The sequence below is a fragment of the Mustela nivalis genome (assembly GCF_964662115.1).
Source record: "Mustela nivalis genome assembly, chromosome: 6".
Lineage (NCBI taxonomy): Eukaryota > Metazoa > Chordata > Mammalia > Carnivora > Mustelidae > Mustela > Mustela nivalis.
In genome coordinates this window covers 94,239,225-94,261,855 of record NC_139025.1, presented here as the reverse complement: position 1 = coordinate 94,261,855, position 22,631 = coordinate 94,239,225, and the positions used below count along the sequence as shown (strand labels likewise).

The 22,631-nt window shown below is 33.7% G+C and overlaps 1 protein-coding gene across 1 annotated transcript; it reads left to right on the top strand.

Moving 5' to 3' along the window:
• Window positions 1-8,461: 8,461 nt before the first annotated feature.
• Window positions 8,462-9,403, top strand: LOC309867731 (olfactory receptor 4Q2; the record flags this gene model as incomplete). The annotated part of the gene is made up of 1 exon (XM_082736802.1): window positions 8,462-9,403. One exon carries the CDS (start codon window positions 8,462-8,464, stop codon window positions 9,401-9,403), a length of 942 nt encoding a protein of 313 aa, XP_082592928.1.
• Between the last annotated feature and the right edge of the window lie 13,228 nt (window positions 9,404-22,631).

Here is a 22,631-nt window from a genome sequence, read left to right as displayed (position 1 = left end):
ACAGGAAACAACATGTGCTGGAGAGGATGTGGAGAAAGGGGAACCCTCAAATTAAGTCTTCTGTACAATGAAGAAAATGACACTAACACAATGACAAGGCAAGCTCCAGAATGGAAGAAGATATTTATAGAATTATATATATATATATATATATATATATATATATATATATATATATATAAAATAAGGGGCTGATATCCAAAATATATAAACACATACCACTCAATACCACGTAACAAGAAAAACAATAAAAAGGCAGAGGACTTGAATAAACATTTCTCCAGAGAAGACATATAGATGGCCAAGATACAGAGGAAAAGTTGGTCAACATTACTAATCATCAGTGAAATGCAAATCAAAACCACAATGAGATACCACCTCACACTTGCTGGAATGGCTAGTATAAAAAAGATAAGAATAACAAGTGTTGGAGAAGGTATGGAGAAAAGGGAGCGCTCATGCACTGTTGGTGGAGAAAGTAAACTTGTGCAGCCACCATGGAAAACAGGATGGAGTTTCCTCACAAAATTAAAAACAGAACTACCATATGATACAGTAATTCCACTTATGGGTATTTACCCAAAGAAAACAAAAACACTAATTTGAAAAGATACAGGTACCCTGACATTCACTTATGTATTCCTTACAATAGCCAAGATATGGAATTAACCCAAGTATGTAAGTATGTATGTATCTATCTATCTCAGCATAAAATCTATCTAGCTATCTAGCTATATAACAATATTACTCAGCCATAAAAAGTAATGAAATATCACCATTTGTGACAACATGGGTGGACTCAGAAGGTATTATGCTAAGTGAAATAAGTCAAAGACAAATATCATATGAATTCACTTATATGTGAAATCTTAAAAAACACAGAAATGGACCAAAAAAACAGACTCTTAAATACAGAAAACAAACAAATGATTGCCAGAGGGGAAGTAAATAAGACAATATGTGAAATAGATGAAGGAGATTAAGAGGTCAAAACTGTCAGTAATAAAATAAATGTGATGAGGATGAAAATTATAGCTTAAGGAATATAGTCAATAATAGTGTAATAATGTGCAGTGAAAGAGGGTGACTACATTTATTGTAGTAAACACTAATATTAAAACATTGTAATCTGACAGCAATATAACATTGTGTGTCAATTATACATAAATAGTAAAAATTAAAATTAAAAACAAAAGCAAAGAATAGGAATTGAAGAAGCAAAGTACCTCAACATAACATTTATGAAAATCTACAGTTAACATTACAGTGGTGAAACAATAAAAGCTTTTTCTCTAGATCAGGAATAAGGTAAAAATACCCATTCCCACCACTTTTATTCAATACAACATTCGAAGTACAATGCAAAGCAATTATGCAAGGAGAGATAAAATATATCTATATAGGAAAGGAAGAAATAAAATTATATGGTTGTAGACCACCCTGATCTTATAGGCAGAAAATCATAAAGATATCAACAAAAGCATTTTTGGAACTAAAAGTTGAAGGACACAAAATCAACACACAAAAATCAGTTGCACTTGTTGTGATAAGTACTAGGTGATGTATGTAAGTGTTGAAACAATAAATTTTACACCTGAAATTAATATTACACTGTACGTTAACTCACTGGAATTTCAATAAAAACTATAAAGAAAAATCATTTGCATTTCTATATACTAACAATAAAGAGTCCAAAAGGGAAATCAAGAAATCAATTTCAAACAATTATCACATGGCACTCAGATGTGGAACATAAGGAACAGCACAGAGGATTATAAGAGAAGAGAGAGAAAACTGAAAGGGAAGAAATCAGAGAAGGAGACAAACCATGACTCTGGACTCCAGGAAACAAACTGAGGGTTCCAGAAGGGAGGGGGTAGGGGGATGATGTAGCTGGGTGTTGAATATTAAGCAGGGAATTTGTAATGAGCACTGGGTATTACACACAATTAATGAATTATTGACCACCACATCAAAAACTAATGATGTACTATTTGTTGGCTAACTGAATATAAAAATAATAATAAAAATCAATTTCATTTAAAATAGCATCAAAAAATAGGAATATATCTAACCAAAGAAATGAAAGACTTGAACATTAAAATCTATCAACATTGATAAAATAAATATAGAAATGAATAAATGTAAATACATCCTGCATTTATGGATTGGAAGACTTAATATTGTTAAGATATCCATACTACTAACAGTGATCTGCAGATTCAGTGTAATATCTATGCTATGTGAATTTAGCATAATTGCTACAACTAATCTAGAAAATAAAATTAAAGGAAGAAATTCACAATTGTTCAAAAATTTCATAAGGATGAGAAAAAGTCTAATAAAAAATGTTATAAGACCTTTCCTCTTCATACTAACACACATAACTGAAAGAAATTAAATGAAGATATTTATTATGCTCATGTATCACAAGACTCAGTGCTATATGGCAATTGTCCCCAAACTGATCTATTTATATATTAAAATACCAATCAATATCCTCATAAGCATGTTTAAAGAAATTGAGATGTTGATTTTAAAATGTAGGTGAAAATGCATAGCACCTAGAATACACAAAGCAACATGATTGAACAAAGGGGTAAGATTTACACTATCAGCTATCAAGATTTCATATAAAGTTTACCATGTTTAGGACAGTACTTATTAGCAAAAGAACAGAAATATAATGCAATAGATTGAAATGGAGGGCCATACTTTTGCACTCATTTATCACATAGCCTCCATTGCAATCCAATGGGATATTAACGGTCTTTTTAATAAGTGTATTTAGGTCAACTGAACATCCATAAAAAAACAAAACTTGATGCCCTACCTCACACCACACACAAAATATAATTTAAAATAGATCATAATCCCAAATGTGAAAGTTATTTAGGCATCTAGTTTATAAGAGAATATTTTCATGACTTTCAGAGAGATGATTTCTTAAAACAGAAATGACCTTAACCATATATTAAAAAATCTGACATCAATAAAGAAATTGTTTACTAAAATACACTACTAAGAGAGAAAAGGAAAGTCATCAAAAAGATTAGGTCATTACAAATATATATAGAACTAAAGATTCTATTATATGTTATATAAAAATGTGTATAAGTCAATTAAATAATACACATGATTCAACTAGCAACTGAGCAAACAATCTGGTGTCCATGAAAAAGATTTCCAAATAAAAAGCAGAAAAAGAGCCATAAATACAGAGAGCAAACACAGTTGCAGATGGGAGGAGAATGAGGGGACTGGAAAAATGGATGAATGGGGAATGGGAGACACAGGCTTCCAATTATGGAATGAATAAGTCATGGGGATGGAAGGTATAGCATAGGGAAAATAGTCAATGGTATTGTAGTAGCATAATTATGGTGATAGATAGTAGCTACACTTCTGGTGAACCTAGCACACCATATAGACTAGCTGAACCATGATACTATACACCTGAAATTATTGTACCATTGTATGCCAATTATATTCAAATACAAAATATTTCAATAAAAATTTTGACCAAAAAATCTTCAACATGAAAAATGTGTTCACTATCATTACCTATCAGGAATATGCAAATTAAAGCACAGATACAGAACCAGCAGAATGACTAAAATATATATGTATATGTATTTTTTAAAGATCTGTTTATTTTAGAAGAGCAAGAGGAAGAGTACATAAGAGGCAGGGGGAAAGAGAATTTTAAGCAGACCCACATGGGGCTCAATCCCATGACGCTGAGATAGTGACGTGAGCCAGATCCAAGAGCTGGATGCTGATCTGACTATACCACCCAGGAGCCTCTAAAATACATTTATTTTTAAAATATGGATAAGTACAAGTGTTGAAGAGGATGTGAAGCCACAGAAACTCTCTTATTACAATGCTGGGAGATTGTAATTTAGTACAATCACATCTGAAGTATGTCTGACAATTTCTAACATTAAATCTATGTCTACTCTAGGATTAAAAAGTCCTACTTAATATAACATCCAACAACATCCTTTAATAAACATGTATAGGAATGCCCATAACAGATGCATTTGTATTTTACAAATGAGAAGCACCCCAAAAGTCCAACAGTGTCATGTATAAGTAAATTTGATAAGTTCATACAATGGAAGCAATAATACAACTCATTGGCAATAAAAATATACAAGTACTGACCAACATAATGGTTTGGGTAAATTTTACATAATGTCAAGTAATCAAATATATGGAGCACATATATCATATAATCCCACTTAGATGAAGTTCAAAATTAATCAAAGGTGATAGACGTCATAAAAAAAGTTAACTGTAGGGATTACTGACTGAGAGGGTGGCATGAGGATGCCTCTTTGATGTACTATTGTTCTATTTCTCTATTAGGTTGGAAGTTTACATAAGTAAAAATTCAACTGATTGTAGATTTGAACTAAAAGTAAATATTTCAAACATTGGCATCATGCAATATCCAAAATCTAGAAAACTTCTGTATATTACAAATAAAAACATACTTAGTATGTAAAGTGACAAGATGAACATGAAATCTTCAGAATATGTAACTAATAAAAAACTTGAAAAATGTTCCTTCACACTGCTGATAAGGTAAGTGCAAATTAAGATAACAAGGTATTATTTTTCCCAACACACTTGGAAAATTAAAATTAAATAACAATAATGGCTGATATTATCCAGTGTGGAAAACAGTGTGAAGTTAGTGCCATGTATATTATTCATGGGCGCATAAGGTAGCATAGCTATTTTGGAGAAAAATTCTGTCAACATCTGCCTCAGAAATTTATTTTCAGGCCTCTATCCCTTATAAATAATAAATGTCTAAAGAGCTATGAACAAAATTCAAAATTCAACATTGTTTAATATAACACTATTTGTAAGAATAATAAATAGATTATCTACACACTATCAAGAGAATACTTTATTATAGCATACTATGTTTTAAAAATATCATGTATCAGCTGAAAAGGAGTTAGAGCTACATATATAACATGGAAGCACATGCATGAATCTCTTCTCTCTCCTTTTTCTCACGCCACACAGTGGTATAGAGGTGGTAGTGAAAGGGGAGATTTTTGCTTTTACATATTCCTGTAATTTGGAAAAATAAAATCTGAAGTCAAAAATTCTGATTAGAGAAGGTGCTCCATATGGAGAAAGTCATGAAAGCAAAGGTATATTGTTTTCAGCAAGGTACCTGCAAGCCAATCTTCTTCTTTTTTTTTTTTTTTTCAATTCATTTATTTTCAGCATAACAGTATTCATTATTTTTTCACCACATCCAGTGCTCCATGCAATCCGTGCCCTCTATAATACCCCCCACCTGATACACCAACCTCCCACCCCCCCTGCCACTTCAAACCCCTCAGATTGTTTTTCAGAGTCCATAGTCTCTCATGATTCACCTCCCCTTCCAATTTACCCCAACTCCCTTCTTTGCTTAATGTTTCATTATCCTTCTTGTCAAATGGAATTCTTCAGCATAGGCAACATGTAATTCCCAATATAACCCAATTGACATTATTTCAACTATTATCTTTTTTTTCTTTTTTATCCTCTTTCCTATACATTGTCCTTTACCCTCACATCCAACTATGACCTCCAAACCCACACATTTCTGTGCTCCATAATTTCTGGCAAAAGGTTGTGATTACGTTTTTTAATGATTCCCTTGTGATCTGACTGCAAATATTTGAATCTCTAAATCCCTAAACATCAAAATTTCCTAACAATGGCCAGTGCAACCAAGGGGTTCCATCAAATTTATTTATACTCTTTGTTCTCCAGTGTCTAGGATGGCTCTGCTTTGTTAGCATGCAAGACCTGTGTGACTGCAAGACCTAAAAATCTATACTTTACAGACAGGTGTGTAATTGGACTGAAGATCCATTATACTGAAAGTCTTTTTTCACGTTTCTCTCATCTCATCCCTACCCACTTGCAAAATCACTATTTAATGGTAATTATGGTATTATTCAGTAATATATAACAGCATTGTCAATTATATAAATTAAGTGATGCGTTTAACAACAGTTTTAAGAACATATGACTAGTTAAGGTTAACAGTGTCTCTGTTTTGGTGTTGGATGACTGCTTTCTTCATGTTTTTCATGTTTCTAAATTTCACCAGAAAGCAATGATTATTTTTGTAATCATAAAAAAAATTTAAACACTAAAAATTAAACAGTAAAAATACTTCTTGCAAACCAAATCCATTATTGAAAACTTGCTTTTCCATAAATTTAAGGTTTGGTGTTCACATAAACAACAATCACTACTGTAAGAAAAAAAAGCTACATGGATTATAATTAAGGAGAATTTTTAGCTGAAATTTAGTAACTGTAAATTAATAACTAAGTTGCAGAAAAAGAGCAGATTTCAAATATCAAATTTTTCATATAAAAGTAAAATAGTCCTAGGACCTGTGGATATGCATAACCACACAATGTCACAGAAAGTTCAGGTATTTATCATAAATATAAGAGTTCACTGTAGCAAATTTGAAGTTATTAGTAAATAAAAGCAAAATCCCAATTGTAGAAGTCAACATTTATGAAGATTGTTGCCTTGACCTTTAATATAGCTGATTATAATTATGCTTTTCTGGGTATATAGATTTTGTCATATTTTAAATGTAGTATCTTTTAGTAAATTTGGTATCTTTTTCCCTTTATTACATTTTCATTTTCTCAGGTTAATGAATCGTTTTGCAAACATCATTTTAACAAAATAATATTTCCGTTTTGGAATTTTTCTTCATATTATTTCTTGTTATTTACAATTGTTAGTACATTTCTATCAACAACAAAATAATATTTCCATTTTGGGATTTTTCTTATTATTTACAATTGTTAGCACATTTCTATTGACATACATAAATGGTATTATTTTATGTAAAATGATATTTATATAGTTTAAAATTAATTTTATTTTTTAAAACTTTTATTCTTGTTGAATTTCTTAAATATATTCAGTTTATAGAGGAGGCATAAACTATGATGAGATAAAAAAAATTCACCAGTATCAAAACTTTAAATTACTATATCTCTTAATTGCTCAGAATACTGCTCTGTGCACTACAGAACTGTAGAATTTGAGTCAACAGCAGCTATCATGAGCCCCCAATTCCTCATGGGACTATCACCTATTTCATCTCATACAGAAAAACCTTCTAGCCACTACTTACATGAATGCGTAAAAATACAATCACATATACAATCCCTGGAATGCTAATTCATTTTTTAAATTTTCATTCATCTTTTTAAATTTCTTTTTGGTGTCCCAGAATTCATTGTTTATGCACCACACCCAGTGCTCCATGCAATAAGTGCCCTAAACAAACTGAGGGTTTTGGAGGGGAGAGGTAGGGAGGTTGGGTGAGCCTGGTGGTGGGTATTATGGAATGCTAATTCTTTTATCTCAGAGAAATAATTTCTTTTTACTCAATTTAATAGGATTTAAAAAGGGAGTCACTGAATGCATAAATAAGCCTTTTATCATTCTGCTTTTATCATTAACATAATGTGTCCATATGTCCATAGCTGGTACTAAAGATGAGAAACATATTATACACAATAAGCCAGACAGAAATGTATTCCAGATGGGCAGACATTTGGGAACCTTAGCAACTAGCTCTATTGAACCTATTGAACTAGCAATAAGCTCAAAGTAGAATGTGATCCTTCCTCCAACCATGTGCAAAGGGGAGAACCCTACAAGAGTTATGGTGATAGAAAAGGGCACAGGGGTACTATAGCAGCCTAATCATCTACAAAAGGCAATTTCCCATCCTAAGGAAAACTTCTACAGATTCTAATGACTATTCCACAGAATCTTAAATTCTACCTTTGAGGTTGTTTTCCTGAAGATTTTTATTAAAAACCTAGTATCTCATGCAACGTGAGGATTTGGGGAGTAGGAAAAGAATAAATTAAACAAGATGGGATTGGGAAGGAGACAAACCATAAGAGACTCTTAATCTCACAAAACAAACTGAGGGTTGCTGGTGGGGGGCGGGTTGGGAGAGGGTGGTGGGGTTATGGACATTGGGGAGGGTATGTGCTATGGAGAGTGCTGTGAAGTGTGTAAACCTGGTGATTCACAGACCTGTAGCCCTGAGGCTAATAATACATTATATGCTAATTTAAAAAAATGAATGGGAAAAAAAAACTAGTATCTCAGGGAAATATAACTTAAGTCTTGAGACTCAATGTAAAAATTAAGAGAAAAAGAAAATACTGATTGATGCATCAAGTTAAAGGAACTTTAGAATTTACTGAATGTATATTCAGTATCAACTGAGGAGAAAATAATTTTTTTCAACTAATGAACAAGGATCTATATCCTCAAGAGAAACATTTCCTTTGAAATGGGAAGATTCTTGCATTTTGTATGAAATATTACTTCCAATGTTACTAATGCCCCTTGTTTAATTTCTTTGATCAAGGATCCAGGTCAAATGGATGAAAACCAAACAGAGGTGGTGAGAGACTTTGTTCTGGCAGGCTTCTCACAGATCCCATCTATTGAGACAGGGTTATTTGTACTATTTCTTTTCTTCTATGTGTCCACTTGGATAGGGAATGTCCTCATCATGGTCACAGTAGCTTCTGATAACTATCTGAATTCATCACCTATGTATTTCCTTCTTGGCAACCTCTCTTTCCTGGACTTATGTTATTCATCAGTAACTACCCCTAAGCTTCTGGCTGACTTTCTTGATAAAGACAAACTCATTCCCTATGACCAATGCATCGTGCAGCTCTTCTTTCTGCATTTTGTAGGGGCAGCTGAGATGTTCCTGCTCACAGTGATGGCTTATGATCGCTATGTTGCAATTTGTCGCCCCCTACACTATACCACTATCATGAGTCGAAGATTATGCTGTGTGTTGGTAGCTGCTTCCTGGATGGGAGGGTTTGTGCACTCTACTGTCCAGACCATTCTCACTATCCGTCTACCTTTCTGTGGACCAAACCAGGTGGACAACTTCTTTTGTGATGTTCCCCCTGTCATCAAACTTGCTTGTGCAGACACATTTGTCATTGAATTGCTAATGGTATCTAACAGTGGGCTGATTTCTACCAGCTCCTTTGTGGTGTTGGTTTCTTCCTATTCTACTATTTTGGTCAAGATTCGCTCCAAGGAGGGAAGGAGAAAGGCACTCTCCACCTGTGGCTCCCACCTTATGGTGGTAACACTCTTCTTTGGACCCTGTATTTTCATCTATGCTCGTCCCTTCTCCACATTTTCTGTGGACAAGATGGTGTCTGTACTCTACAACGTCATTACCCCCATGCTGAATCCCCTCATCTATACACTTCGGAATAAAGAGGTCAAGTCAGCCATGCAGAAACTGTGGGACAGAAGTGGACTTACTTGGAAAAAGCAGGAGACATAAGCAGTTGAAGTGATATTTTGAGAGCAGAGAATCTGAGATTAAAATAATTACTTTTACACTAATGAGTTACAAAGCTAATTGTTCAGTTTTCTTCCATTAAATCCTAATACTTCTATTAATAGCACTATAATGAAACTCAGAAAAACTCCTTTCATACTGAATTATTCTGTCTTCTGCCTCCTTTTTCTTCTCTGAAGCATCAGATTGCTGTTTTTTATCAGTTGTATTCTTCCATTCTACCCACTCATCTGATCAAACCTTATTCTACCCATTCTTTTCATTTAGTTTGATGCCACACACTGGTACAAACCACCCCTTCCAAACTCTCACAACTTTTATCTCCATCTTGTCTCTAGTTTTATTGTCTCCTCAACTTTCACAATCTAACCAGATGTCTGTAATGAACTGAGTAAGGAATGTATATGTGTTTATTACACTCACAAAGTATTTAGAGAATTATCAGATGAATTAGAGTAAATTCATTTTATATAACTGTGTAACAACAAACTAATGGGATATATTAGTTGGTTTCATCATTCATCACAACTACCATACAGTAGTGCAATTCAGAGAGCAATTGCCTAATAGTGCGGGTTCAACTAACTTTCTTTGAATTACTAATCAAGTGAATCTTAGACAAGTCATTTAAATTATTGCAACCCTACTCTCCTTAGCTGTAGCATACACAGAATGATGTTTAACTCTCAGTGCCCTGGGGAGAGCCTAAAAGGGCAAAAGATGGGAATAGGTTTAGTCTGGTACTTAACTCATAAGAGGACTTAACTATTTCAGTGACAGAAAGATACATATGGTGAACATTTAAACTGGTTGATTTCCCTTAATGAAACAACAGTAGGATCTACCATAACCAGTTTAGGGAGGATGCTAGAAAATACTCAGAAATGAGCCATGACATTTTCATCTTTATCCATTTGGTCACACTTTATAATACGATCACCATCATCACAAAAAAAGCCTTCATTAGTATTTGTTATCTTCAGAATTATATTAAGATTACTTCATAGGATTTTGCACTCCTTATTAAAATTTTATAATCAAAGATAGGAAAATTGAATTGTCATTTAAAAACTAAATAGACACAAAATATAAATGGACATTACAGTATTTTTTATCTTTACAGCTTTTAATTTTTTTTACATTTTTAAACATTTATTTATTTCACTTGAGTGAGCGCTAGTGGGAGGAGCAGTGGGAGCAGGAGAGAGAATCTCAAGCAGACTCCTTACTAGGTGCAGAAGCTACTGCAGGGCTCAACTTCAGGATCCTGAGATCATCATCAGAGCAAAAACCAAGAGTCAGAGGCTTAACTGGCTGTGCCACCAGGTGCCGTATTTCTACTATTTTTTAAAGTAAGTGAACTATAGAAGCAATTTCAGCAACTAATTTGTGTGACAGAACAAAGCCAATAATGATAGGTAAATTCATTGAAGACTGAAGTATTGTCTTTTTTACCTTTACATCCCAAAGCTTTTTAAAATGCCTATAACAAAATAGAGATTCAATAAAAATGTATTTGATAAATGAAGGTTTTTATATGTTCTATGAACAGTGTGTGTCTAGGTGTTTTGATGTGTCTATTTTTTTGATTAAATATTGTTTATGTGACAACTCTCAAAGTGTTTCCTACTTCTTGATGAAAAATTTACAAACTATCTTTCCAAGTATGAAGAAAGCAAACAGCTCTGAAATATCCCTTCCTTAAACTTTACCACACTGATGTATGTGTCTATTTTTGTGCAAATCCTATACTGTTTTGGTTACTATACATGTGGTATATCTTGAAATCTGGGGTTGTGATATGTCCAGCTTTGCATTTCTCTCTCAAAATTGCTTTGGTGACTCAGGGTCTTTTCAGGTTACTCAAAGAAGAGAATCACTAATTTAAAAATATATATGCACCCATATACTTACTGCAGCATTATTTACAACTGCCATGATACAGAAGCAACCTAAATATGCTCATCCATAGACGAATGGATAATGAAGATGTGTGTGTCACACACACACACACACACACACACACACACACAATGGAATATTAGCCATAAAATAGAATGAGAGCTTGTCATATGCAACCAGATGGATGGATCTAGAGGGTATATGTAAGTGAAGTGAGTCAGTCAAAGACCAATACCACATTTCACTCATACATGGAATTTAAAAAACAAACCAAAGGAAAAAAAAAACAGTAAAAAAACCAGGCTTTTAAATACAGAAAACAGGTGATTTCCAGAGGGAGGATGGGTGGGAGATGGGTGAAATAGATAGGATTAAGAGCACACAAATACTTATGAGCACTGAGTAATGCATACAATTATAGAACTATTATATTGTAAACCTGAAACCAACATAATAGTGTATTTTATAATTCAGTAATAAAAATAATTCTAACCCAAGTTGACCGTATTGTTCAGTTTATAATGAAATCATTTTCATCCCTTAAACTTCACTCTCTTAACACAACAAGTATTTATTCTTCATTCCTACCAATCTACAGATATGGGTGCAGATCAGCAATTGGTCTCTGCTCCATCTCCACTTGGGATTCTATTACTACTAGGGTAGGGAAAAGGCATGTGGTGAATCTCACACTACCTCCTGAATCTCCACTTACAACAATGGTCAATTCAATTATACCAAAAAGTTCAATTATTTGAATAAAATTTCCCATTTTATTCAAACTATTCAAGGCACTAAGCTGAGATCTATTAAAAATATTAAATCTATTCTTAAAATAATTCCCCAAAAGAAAATTCACATTAGTGAATTCTTCAAACACATAAGGAAGACAGTACTTGTGAAAAATGGAAAATAAGTTTAAGTCTTTTTATGCCACAAACTTGTCTTTAGTTCCAAAACACGACAATGAGGTTATAATAAAATTAATTTCACCTGTGAACATGAAAATAATAATCCTTGGTATAATATTAGCAAAATGAATCTAACTTGTATTATTCCAGGTATGAAAGGCTGGTTTGATATTCAAAAATCAATTTATATAATTAACCATGTTTATATATGGATAGATATAGTAAAACCTTTGATAAAATTCAACACCAATTCATTAAAAAAATTGTAAACTACCAACAACATAAAACCTTATACTAGGAAATACTTAATCTGATAAAGAGTATTTACACAAATACATAAAATAAATAATTGTATTCACTTTTGCAGTATTAAAAACTTTCACCTTGACAATGGAAAATACATCAAAATGATGGTAATACAGCAGTATTATCACTTTAACTCAACACTGTTTTTGAGAATCAGATGGTATAATGAGGCAAGGAAAAAAAATAAAATGGAGAAAGATTTGGAAGGGGAAAAAAACTAAATACTATTCATAGATGACACAATGTATGTATATAGAAAGTTCAAAAGAAATCTACAAAAAATCAAATTAATAAATGAGTTTAACACAATCATTGAATGCAAAGTCAGTATTTTATTGTAAAATCAATTGTAGAGTCCCAGTTCTGAAACAAGATGGAATAAATGTCCCTTTCTGTATACCTTCCACTAAAAGCTCGTTTTAAAAAATATAACCAAACCAATAGTTTTCACAAGACTAAGAAAATAAGAGTCAAAATAAGAAATGAAAGCAGAGATATTACAATGGATGCCAAAGAAATACAAAGAATCATAAAATTTTATTAACAATTATTCACCAACAAATTAGATAAACTTGGAAGAAATGGATAAATTCCTAGAAACCTAGAAACCAAAACTAAGTCATGAAGTCCAGCACCAGCTGGTGTCACTGGCAAATTCTACTAAACACTGAAAGGTAAATGATAACAATTCTTGAAATTTTCCGAAGGGGGGAAAAATGGACAGGAAGGAGCACTTCTACCTTATTTTACAAGTCCAGAATTAACTTGGTACCATAGCTAAATAATTACACTGTAAGAAAAATAGAGTACAGGCCTGTATCCCTGAAGATATGTGAGAAATATCAACAAAACATTAGCAAATCCAACTCAGCTCCACACTAAAAGGATCATATACCATGAGCAAACAGGACTTATCCCTGGGATGAAATGTTTCAACATATGCAGATCAATCAATATGATACACCAACTATACAAAATCATAGATAAAAATCATATGCTCTTCCCCATGATGCAGAAAAGCATTTGAGGGGCATGCGGGTGGCTCAGTTGGTTAAGCCTCTGCTTTAGCTAAGGTCATGATCTCAGGGTCCTTGGATGAGCCCTCTGCCACTCCCGCTACTTGTGCTCTCTCTCTGCCCCTCCCTCTCTGTCAAATAAAAAAATAAAATCTTAAATCTGTTCACAGAATGGAAGAATTAAAATTGTTAAAATGTCCATACCATCCAAAGACTTCTATATATTTGATGTAATTTCTGTCAATAGTACAATAGTAATTTTTCAAAGAATTGAAAAAACAATCACAAAATTTGTCTGAAACCACAGAAGACTATGAATACCCAATATTTCTGAAATTCTGAAAAAGAAAAACAACATTGGAGGAATTGTACCTCCTGACTCAAAGGTATAGTAATCAAAGCAGAATGTTATTGGCAGGGGTGCCTGGGTGGCTCAGTGGGTTAAAGCCTTTGCCTTTAGCTTGGGTCATGGTCCAAGGGTCCTGGGATCGTGCCCTGCATTGGGTCTCTGCTCAGCAGGGAGCCTGCTTCCCTTCTTCCCCTTTCTCTGCCTGCCTCTCTGCCTCCTTGTGACCTCTTCTGTCAAGGAAATAAAATCTTTAAAAAAAGAAGGGTTATTGGCATAAAAACAGATATACAGACCAATTGAAAGTCAAGAAATACACCCTCACATATACAGACAACAGAATAAACAATACTCAATGGCAAAAAGAACAGTCCCTTCAATAAATGGTGCTAAAAAACTGGATAACCACATACAGAAGAATAAGACCCTGTCTTTAATAATTAGATCCTGGTATTAAAACACTCACAAAATATTAACTTGAAATGGATTAGAGACTTAAACATAATGCCTGAATTCATAAAATTCCTAGAAGAAAACATAGGGAAAAATCCCTTGATACTGGTCCAAGCAACAAGTTTTTGGATAGGTTACCAAAAGCATAAGTTACAAAAGTAAAAATCAAAATGTGGGACATCATCAAACAGCTTTTGCACAACAAAATGTAGAAGCAACATACAGGATAAGACAAAATATTTGCAAATCATTTATCTGTTGAGAAGTTAATATCCAAGGGGCACCTGGATAGCTCAGCCAGTTGAGCACCTGCCTTTAGCTCAGGTCATGATCTCTGGGTCTTGGGGGTTGAGCCCTCCATAGGCTGCCTGTTCAGCAGGGAATCTGCTTTTCCTGCCCTTTCCCTTGCTCATGCGCATACACTCTCTATTCTCTCTCTCTCCCTCTTAAATAGTCTTTAAAAAAAAGAGAAGTTAAATCCAAAACATATAAGGAACTCCCACGACTCAATAGCAATTAATCCATTAATCAATAAACAATCTAACTCAGAATAGGTAGAGAAACTGAAAAGAATTTTTCCAATGAAGACATTCAACTGGCCAGCAGGTACCTGAAATGGTACCCCCATGTCACTAATCAGGGAAATGTAAATTGAAATCACAATGAATTATCACCTCACACATGTTAGAATTATGGTCATCAAAAAAGATAAGGGATGAGTATTGATAAAGATATAGAGAAAAAGAAATCCTTGTACACTGTTGGTGGGAATATGAACTGGTGTAGCCACTAAAGAAAGGAGTAAAATAATTACAAATGGGAACTACCATACGATCCAGCAACCCCTCTTGGTATATATTTTTATAAAAAAAGATCTCAAAGATATACCTGTACTCCCATGTTCAATACAGCATTGTTCACAATTGCCAAGACATGGAAACAACCTAAATATCTGTCAACAGACAACTCAATAAAGAAAATGTGACATACAGATATAGATACACACACACACACACACACACACACACAGGAATATTATTCAGCCATGAGAATAAAGGAAATTCTGCTATTTGTGACAATATGGATGGATCTTGAGGGCGCTATGAATGAATGAATGAATGAATGAATGAAATAAGTCAGAGAAAGACAAATGCTTTATGATATTATTTATATGTGGAATCTAAAAATGTTAGCTTACAGAAGGTTAAAAACAAACAAACAAACAAACAAACAAACAAAAAATGTTATTACCAGGGCTTGGTATATGGGAGAACTCAGAAAAGTCACTTACAGGGTTTAACTTCCAGCTATAAAACAAATAAGTTTTGGAGATCATATGTACAGCCTGAGATTATATTTAATAATAACATAGTATATATTTTAAGATTGCTGAGAGTATAATATTACACATTCTAACCACAAAAAAGTAATTGTATGATTTGATGAAGTTATTAACACTGCAGTGATAATCATTTTGAAAATTATGTGTATGAAATCAAAACATTTTATAACTAAAATTTACACATTGTATGTTAGTTATATCTCAATAAAACTGGAAAAAAAGACACACTGAAGCCTTTACAGATAGATCACAATAAAATTCTAAATATTCAAGTAAGCCCAGGACAGCAGAGGAAAAAAAAAGAGAGCAATGAAAAATGAGGAAACAAACATAAAATAAAAAATACATGGGAAGACACCATATCAGCATTCAAATATAAGCATTTCATTAAAAAAAGTTTAAATTCACCAATTTAGGACAGAGGTTGGCAAAAATGGAAAAATGACCCTTTAATGCCATCTCTATGAAACTTAATTCAAACATAATGATATAGTAGTTGAAAATTAGATATATCAAGCAAACACCAAAAAAGCTAGAATAACTCTATTAATATCAGATACATTCAGAGCAAAAGAAAATTACCAGATACAGAGAAGGACATTACACAGTGAAAAAGGGGATAGTTCAATAAGAATAGCTACCCAAAATATATATACACCAAACAAGAGAACTGCAAAATTTGTTAAGGAAAAACTGATAAGGCTGGAAGGAAAAACAGACAAATTCACAATCTTATTTAGAGACTTCAATGCCCCTTTTCTCAACAACTCACAGAGCTAGACAGAAATTCGGCAAGTATAAAGAAGAATTTGACTACACAGCCAACTGAAAAAACCCAATTGACTTTTATTGAATACACCATTCAACTACAGGAGAATAGTTTTTTCAAATATTCACAAAATTACCAAAACTGTATCTTGGACCATAAAATAACCTCAAAAATTTAAAATAATTAAAATTGTACAAAGGATTTTCTCTAACTATGGTTCATTCAAACTGGAAAGCAGGAATAGAAAGGTAACTGGGTATTTCCAAACAGTTGGAAACAAAACACTTTTAAATAATCCATGAGTCACAGCAGGAATTTCAAGGACAATAAAAAAATATATTGGACTGGAGAAAAACATGTAATGGATTGAATGAAGATGAAAATACAATATTTCTAAATTCATGGGACAAAGTTAAATGAACACTGAAAGGGATTTTTATACCATGAAAAGCTTATATTAGAAAAAAGGAAAGTCTCAAATCAGTTATAAAGTTCTCATATCAAGAACCTGGAAACATAAGAAAATAAATCCAAGGCAAGCGAAAGTACATTATAGAGAGAAGAGTAGGAATCAAAGGGATTAAAAACAATGACGACGACGATAACAACAAAAACAAAAACAGAAAATCACTATATAAAAAGCTGGCTCTTTGAAAAGATCAATAAAACCCCTAGCAAGACTGAGAAAAAAAAGAAGACATAAGTAACCAATGTCAGGAATAAAATGGAATACCACCATATAACTTGGAGATATCAAGAAAATAAGAGAATACTGCCAATAAATCTACACATATAAATTTGACAACTTAGACAAAATGGTCTTTGTTATCATAATGCACAAACTAGCCTAACTCACCCAACATAAAACAGTTAATCTAAATAGCCCTACATTCTCAAGGAAATTCTAAGACACAGATCTGAAAAATTATCTATCTCTGGAATAGGTAAAGAAGTCTCACAGCTCCACAAGGGGAAAAAAATCCAATTAGAAACTGTATAGAAATATCTCACTAAGGTATATACATTGGTAGCAATTACTTGAAAAGATGTTCAGCATCACTAGTCTTGAGGGAAATTCATACTAAGACCATGTTGGGATATAACTACATGCCTATTAAAAGAACTAAAATTAAAAAAAAATAGTGAAAATACTAAATACTGGTGAAGATGTGGATGAATTGGATTTCTCATACATTTCAATGGAAATGTAAAATGGTCCAGCCCCTCTGCAAAATAAGTTGACAGTTTCTTAAAGGACTATGAACACAGTTGCCATTTATCCCAGCAACAGCACACCTGGCCATTTATCTCAGAGAACAATTTATATCAACAAACTGGACACAAATGTTTGGCACCTTTACTTGTAAAAATCAACAACTTGAAACAACCAAAATGTCCCCCAATAAGTGTGTGATTAAATAAACTGTACAATACTCACACCATGGTATATTACTTAGCAATTAAAAAAAAAAAAGAATAGACCATTGACACTGCAACAACTTGAGTGGATTGCAAGAGCATTATTCTAAATGAGAAAAACTCAATCTCAAGAGACGCCATATTGTTTGGTTTTATTTACATAAAATTTTACAAATGACAAAATTATAGAGATGGAAAACAGATTAGTTGTTGCCAGAGGTTAAAGATGATGGGAGGAATGGGCACAAGAGAGAACTGTGGTGATGGAATAATTCTATATCTTAACTGGGCTGGTGATTACATGAACCTAACAAGTGACAAAATGACTTAGAATCAAGCATATATATTGCTCCAATGTCAATTTCCTGAAGTTGATCCTGTATGATAAGTATATAGAATATAAGCCTTGAGAGAAATCAGATAAAAAGCACAAAGGACCCTTCTGCACCATATTTACAATATTTCTAAATCTGTATTTAAAAATATGAAGTTTTAAAAGTCTACTATATTTCCATACACTGGCAATACAAAAATTGAAAATGTTATTAAAAGCAAAGCAATAAAACTATGATGCATGGAATAGAACCAACAGCAAAAGAAGTTGTAAAAGATAAAAATAGCTGTTTTTTTTTTTTTTACTTCAACAAATGTAGGATATTGGACAAAACTCATTACCCACTTATGATGAAACTCACAAGGAGAATGAAAATAGTAGGAAATTCCTTAATTTTAGAAAGGATATTGACAAAGACCTACTGGAAACACCCTACTTCATGTGAATTTTTTTTTTAGTACTTTTTAAAGATTTATTTATTTGAGAGAGAGCAAATGCAAGGAGGTGGGGGTACAGGCAGAAGGACAGGGAGAGAGAATCTCAAGCAGTTTCCCTGCTGAGTGCAGAGCCTGATGCAGGGCTCTATCCCAGAACCCGGAGATCTTGACCTGAGCCAAAATCAACAGTCAACTGTTTAACCAACTGAGCTACCCAGGGGCCCCTTCATGTGAATTTTTTAAAAGCTTTTCCCATCAGGGTGCCTGAGTGGTTCAGTCGGTTAAAGCCTCTGCCTTCGGCTTAGGTCATGATCTCAGGGTCCTGGGATTGAGCCTGCTTCCCTCCTCTCTCTCTGCCTGCCTCTCTGCCTACTTGTGATCTCTGTCAGATAAATAAAATCTTTATAAAAAAACCTTTTCCCATCAACAAAAAGAAATAAAAGGTATTCAAACTGGCAAAGAAGAAGTCAAACTCTCTCTCTTCACAGATGATATGATACTTTATATGGAAAACCCAAAAGACTCCACTCCCAACTATTAGAACTCATACAGCAATTCATTAGTGTGTCAGGATTAAAAATCAATGTACAGAAATCAGTTGCTTTCTTATATACTAACAATAAAAATATATAAAGGGAAATTAGAGAATCAATTTCATTTACTATAGCACCAAGAACCATAAGATACCTGGGAATAAACCTAACCAAAGTGGTAAAGAATCTGTACTCAAGGAACTACAGAACACTCAAGAAAGAAATTGAAGAAGACACAAAAAGATGAAAGACCATTCCATGCTCTTGGATTTGAAGAATAAATATTGTTAAAATGTCTGTACTGCCTAGAGCAATCTATACTTTCAATGCCATCCTGATCAAAATTCCACCAGCATTTTTCAAAGAGCTGGAACAAATTCGTATGGAACCAGAAGAGACCCCAAATTGCTAAGGAAATGTTGAAAAAGAAAAACAAAAATGGGGGCATCATGTTGCCTAATTTCAAGCTTTAACTACAAAGCTGTGATCACCAAGACAGCATGGTACTGGCACAAAAACAGACACACTGACCAGTGGAACAGAGTAGAGAGCCCAGATGTGGACCCTCAACTCTATGGTCAACTAATCTTCGACAAAGCAGGAAAAAGTATACAGTGGAAAAAAGACAGTCTCTTCAATAAATCATGCTGAGAAAATAACCAGCTATGTGTAGAAGAATGAAACTCAACCATCTCTTATACCATACACAAAGATAAACTTGAAGTGGATAATAGACCTCAATGTGAGGCAGGAATCTATCAAAATTCTAGAGGAGAACTTAGGCAGTAACCTCTTCAACATCGGTCACAGCAACTTCTTTCAAAATATGTCTCCAAGGCAAAGGGAACAAAAGCGAAAATGGACTTTTGGGGCTTCATCAAGATCAAAAGCTTCTGCACAACATAGCAAACAGTCAACAAAACAAAAAGGCAACCCAAGGAATGGGAGAAGACATTTGCAAATCACATTACAGACAAAGGGCTGATATCCAAGATCTATAAAGAACTCCTCAAATTCCCACACACACAAAACAGATAATAATATCCAAAAATGGGCAGAAGACATAAACAGACACTTCTCCAAAGAAGATATACAAATGGCTAACAGACATGTGAAAAAATGTTCATCATCACTAGCCATCAGGGAGATTGAAATCAAAACCACACTGAGATACCACCTTAAACCAGTTAGAATGGCTGAAATTAACAAGACAGTAAATAACATGTGTTGGAGAGGATGTGGAGAAAGGGAACCCTCTAACATTACTGATGGGAATGCAAGGTGGTGCAACTGCTTTAGAAAACACTTTGGAGATTCCTTAAGAAATTAAAAATAAAGCTACCCTATGACCCTGCAAATGCACTACTGTGTATTTATCCCAAAGATAGAGATGCAGTGAAAAGAGGGGCTGTCTGTACCTCAATGTTCATAGCAGCAATGGCCACAGTCACCAAACTGTGGAAAGTGCCAAGATGCCTTTCGACAGACAAATGTATAAAGAAGATACGGTCCATGTATAACTGGAGTATTATGTCTCCATTAGAAAGGATGAATACTCAACTTTTGTATCATCATGGATGGGACTGGAGATTATGCTCAGTGAAATAAGTCAAGCAGAGACAGTCAATTATCATATGGTCTTACTTACTCACTTACTTGTGGAGCATAAGAAATACATGGAATACATTGGGAGGAGATGAGAAATGAGTTGGGGGAAATTGGAGGGGGAGAAAAACCATGAGAGACTGTGAACTCTGAGAAATAAACTGTGGGGTGTGTGGGGTTGGGTGAGCCTGGTGGTGGGTATTAAGTAGGGCATGTATTATTACATGGAGCACTGGGTGTGATGCATAAACAATGAATCTGGGAACACTGAAAAAAATAATTTAAAAAATTACAAAAAAACAAAGTTTTTCCTGTGATACTGGAAATGAACCCAGGTTCCCAGTATAACAGCTTATGTCACATTTTCCCAGAGTTATGATCTGGGAACAAGAAAAAGAAACTAAAAACCATACATTTTGAAAACATAAAGAATAGTCATTTACAAATGACTGTGCTGCAAGTGCACATACTGCATAATTTAATTTCTATAAGTTCAAGAAAAGAAAAAAATAATGCATACATAAAAAGTCATAACCATACCCTTAGTAAAAGAAAATAAAAGGGGGAACTAAAGAAGCTTTATGGTGTACTGACAGCATTTCTCCATGTGGTTGATGGTAACACAACTGCGTTCACATTTTGAAATTTTATTGAGTCATAAAACTATTTGTGTACTCTTCTGAATGCATGTAATTCTTCAGTAAAAATGTTTACATATTAACAGTAGAAAGATAAAGTGTTATTAATTTCAATAACTTTAAAATATACTTCTGGCAGGATCCAAACAAAAATGCCAAAAGAATCTGGATTTTGGTAGCAATACTTTCCCCTGTTTAATCCTTCCCCAATGTACCAGGCTGTAAAAACTTTATAAAAGATCTTGATAAATTTTCTAGAAAATAAATGTCTTCCCTTCCAAAGAAGTATTTCAGGAAAAAGTAAGTTCTCAAACTTATCATAAGATGCCAAAGAAGAAAAGAACATCAAAATAAAATTATAAACCAACCTCACTAATTACTATAACAGTTGCAAAAAAATTAACACTTTACAAATTCAAACCAATACTGTATTTAATCATTCCCAAATCAATTGGGTTTAATCCCAGGATGATTTATCAAACGATGGATCAATTTTACAGAAATTCCCAGTGTAATAGTAATAGATTAAAGAAAAACTCTTTTATTTTAATGCATGCAGAAAAAATCATTTGACAGAATGCAAAGAAATTATTCAATTGCTGGGTCTCAGAAATTGGCAATGGAGCTACTCTCTACTGCTACTCTCTACTATTTCAGGTTACTGTTTTTAGTTTATAATTAAGAAAAACTGTGAATTCAAGAGTATAAACTTTGAGTTTTCTTACTCTTTCAACCTTCTCATGATGAACCTCTAATTTCCACCCAGCACCTCTAATACTTACCACTAGAATCTTACACTCCATTTATCTCACTCATATCCAGACTTATTTTCAGGAAAAGAAATTTTCTATTTCTCACGTGACCCATGTCTTCTGCTTCTGCCTAACATGGAGTAACACAGACTGGACTTACTCTCCCATATGAGACACTTAAAAACATGAAAAAACCATTCTCAGAATCCTGGACTTCAGACAACGAAGGATACAGTAGTCCCTGAGACAGGAAACAAAGTATGCAGGCTTTTTTGCTGTGAGAGATTCGAGGCTGTAGCACAGAGAAAAGAAACCCGGATAGAGTCAGATGAACTTCCTCAGTTGAGGAGATAAAGCTGAGAAACTGGAGTGCCCAAGGAAGCTATCCTTCACACCACAGTCTCAAAGAGGAAAGACTTGCATACTCAGGTAATTGTCATAGTCTCT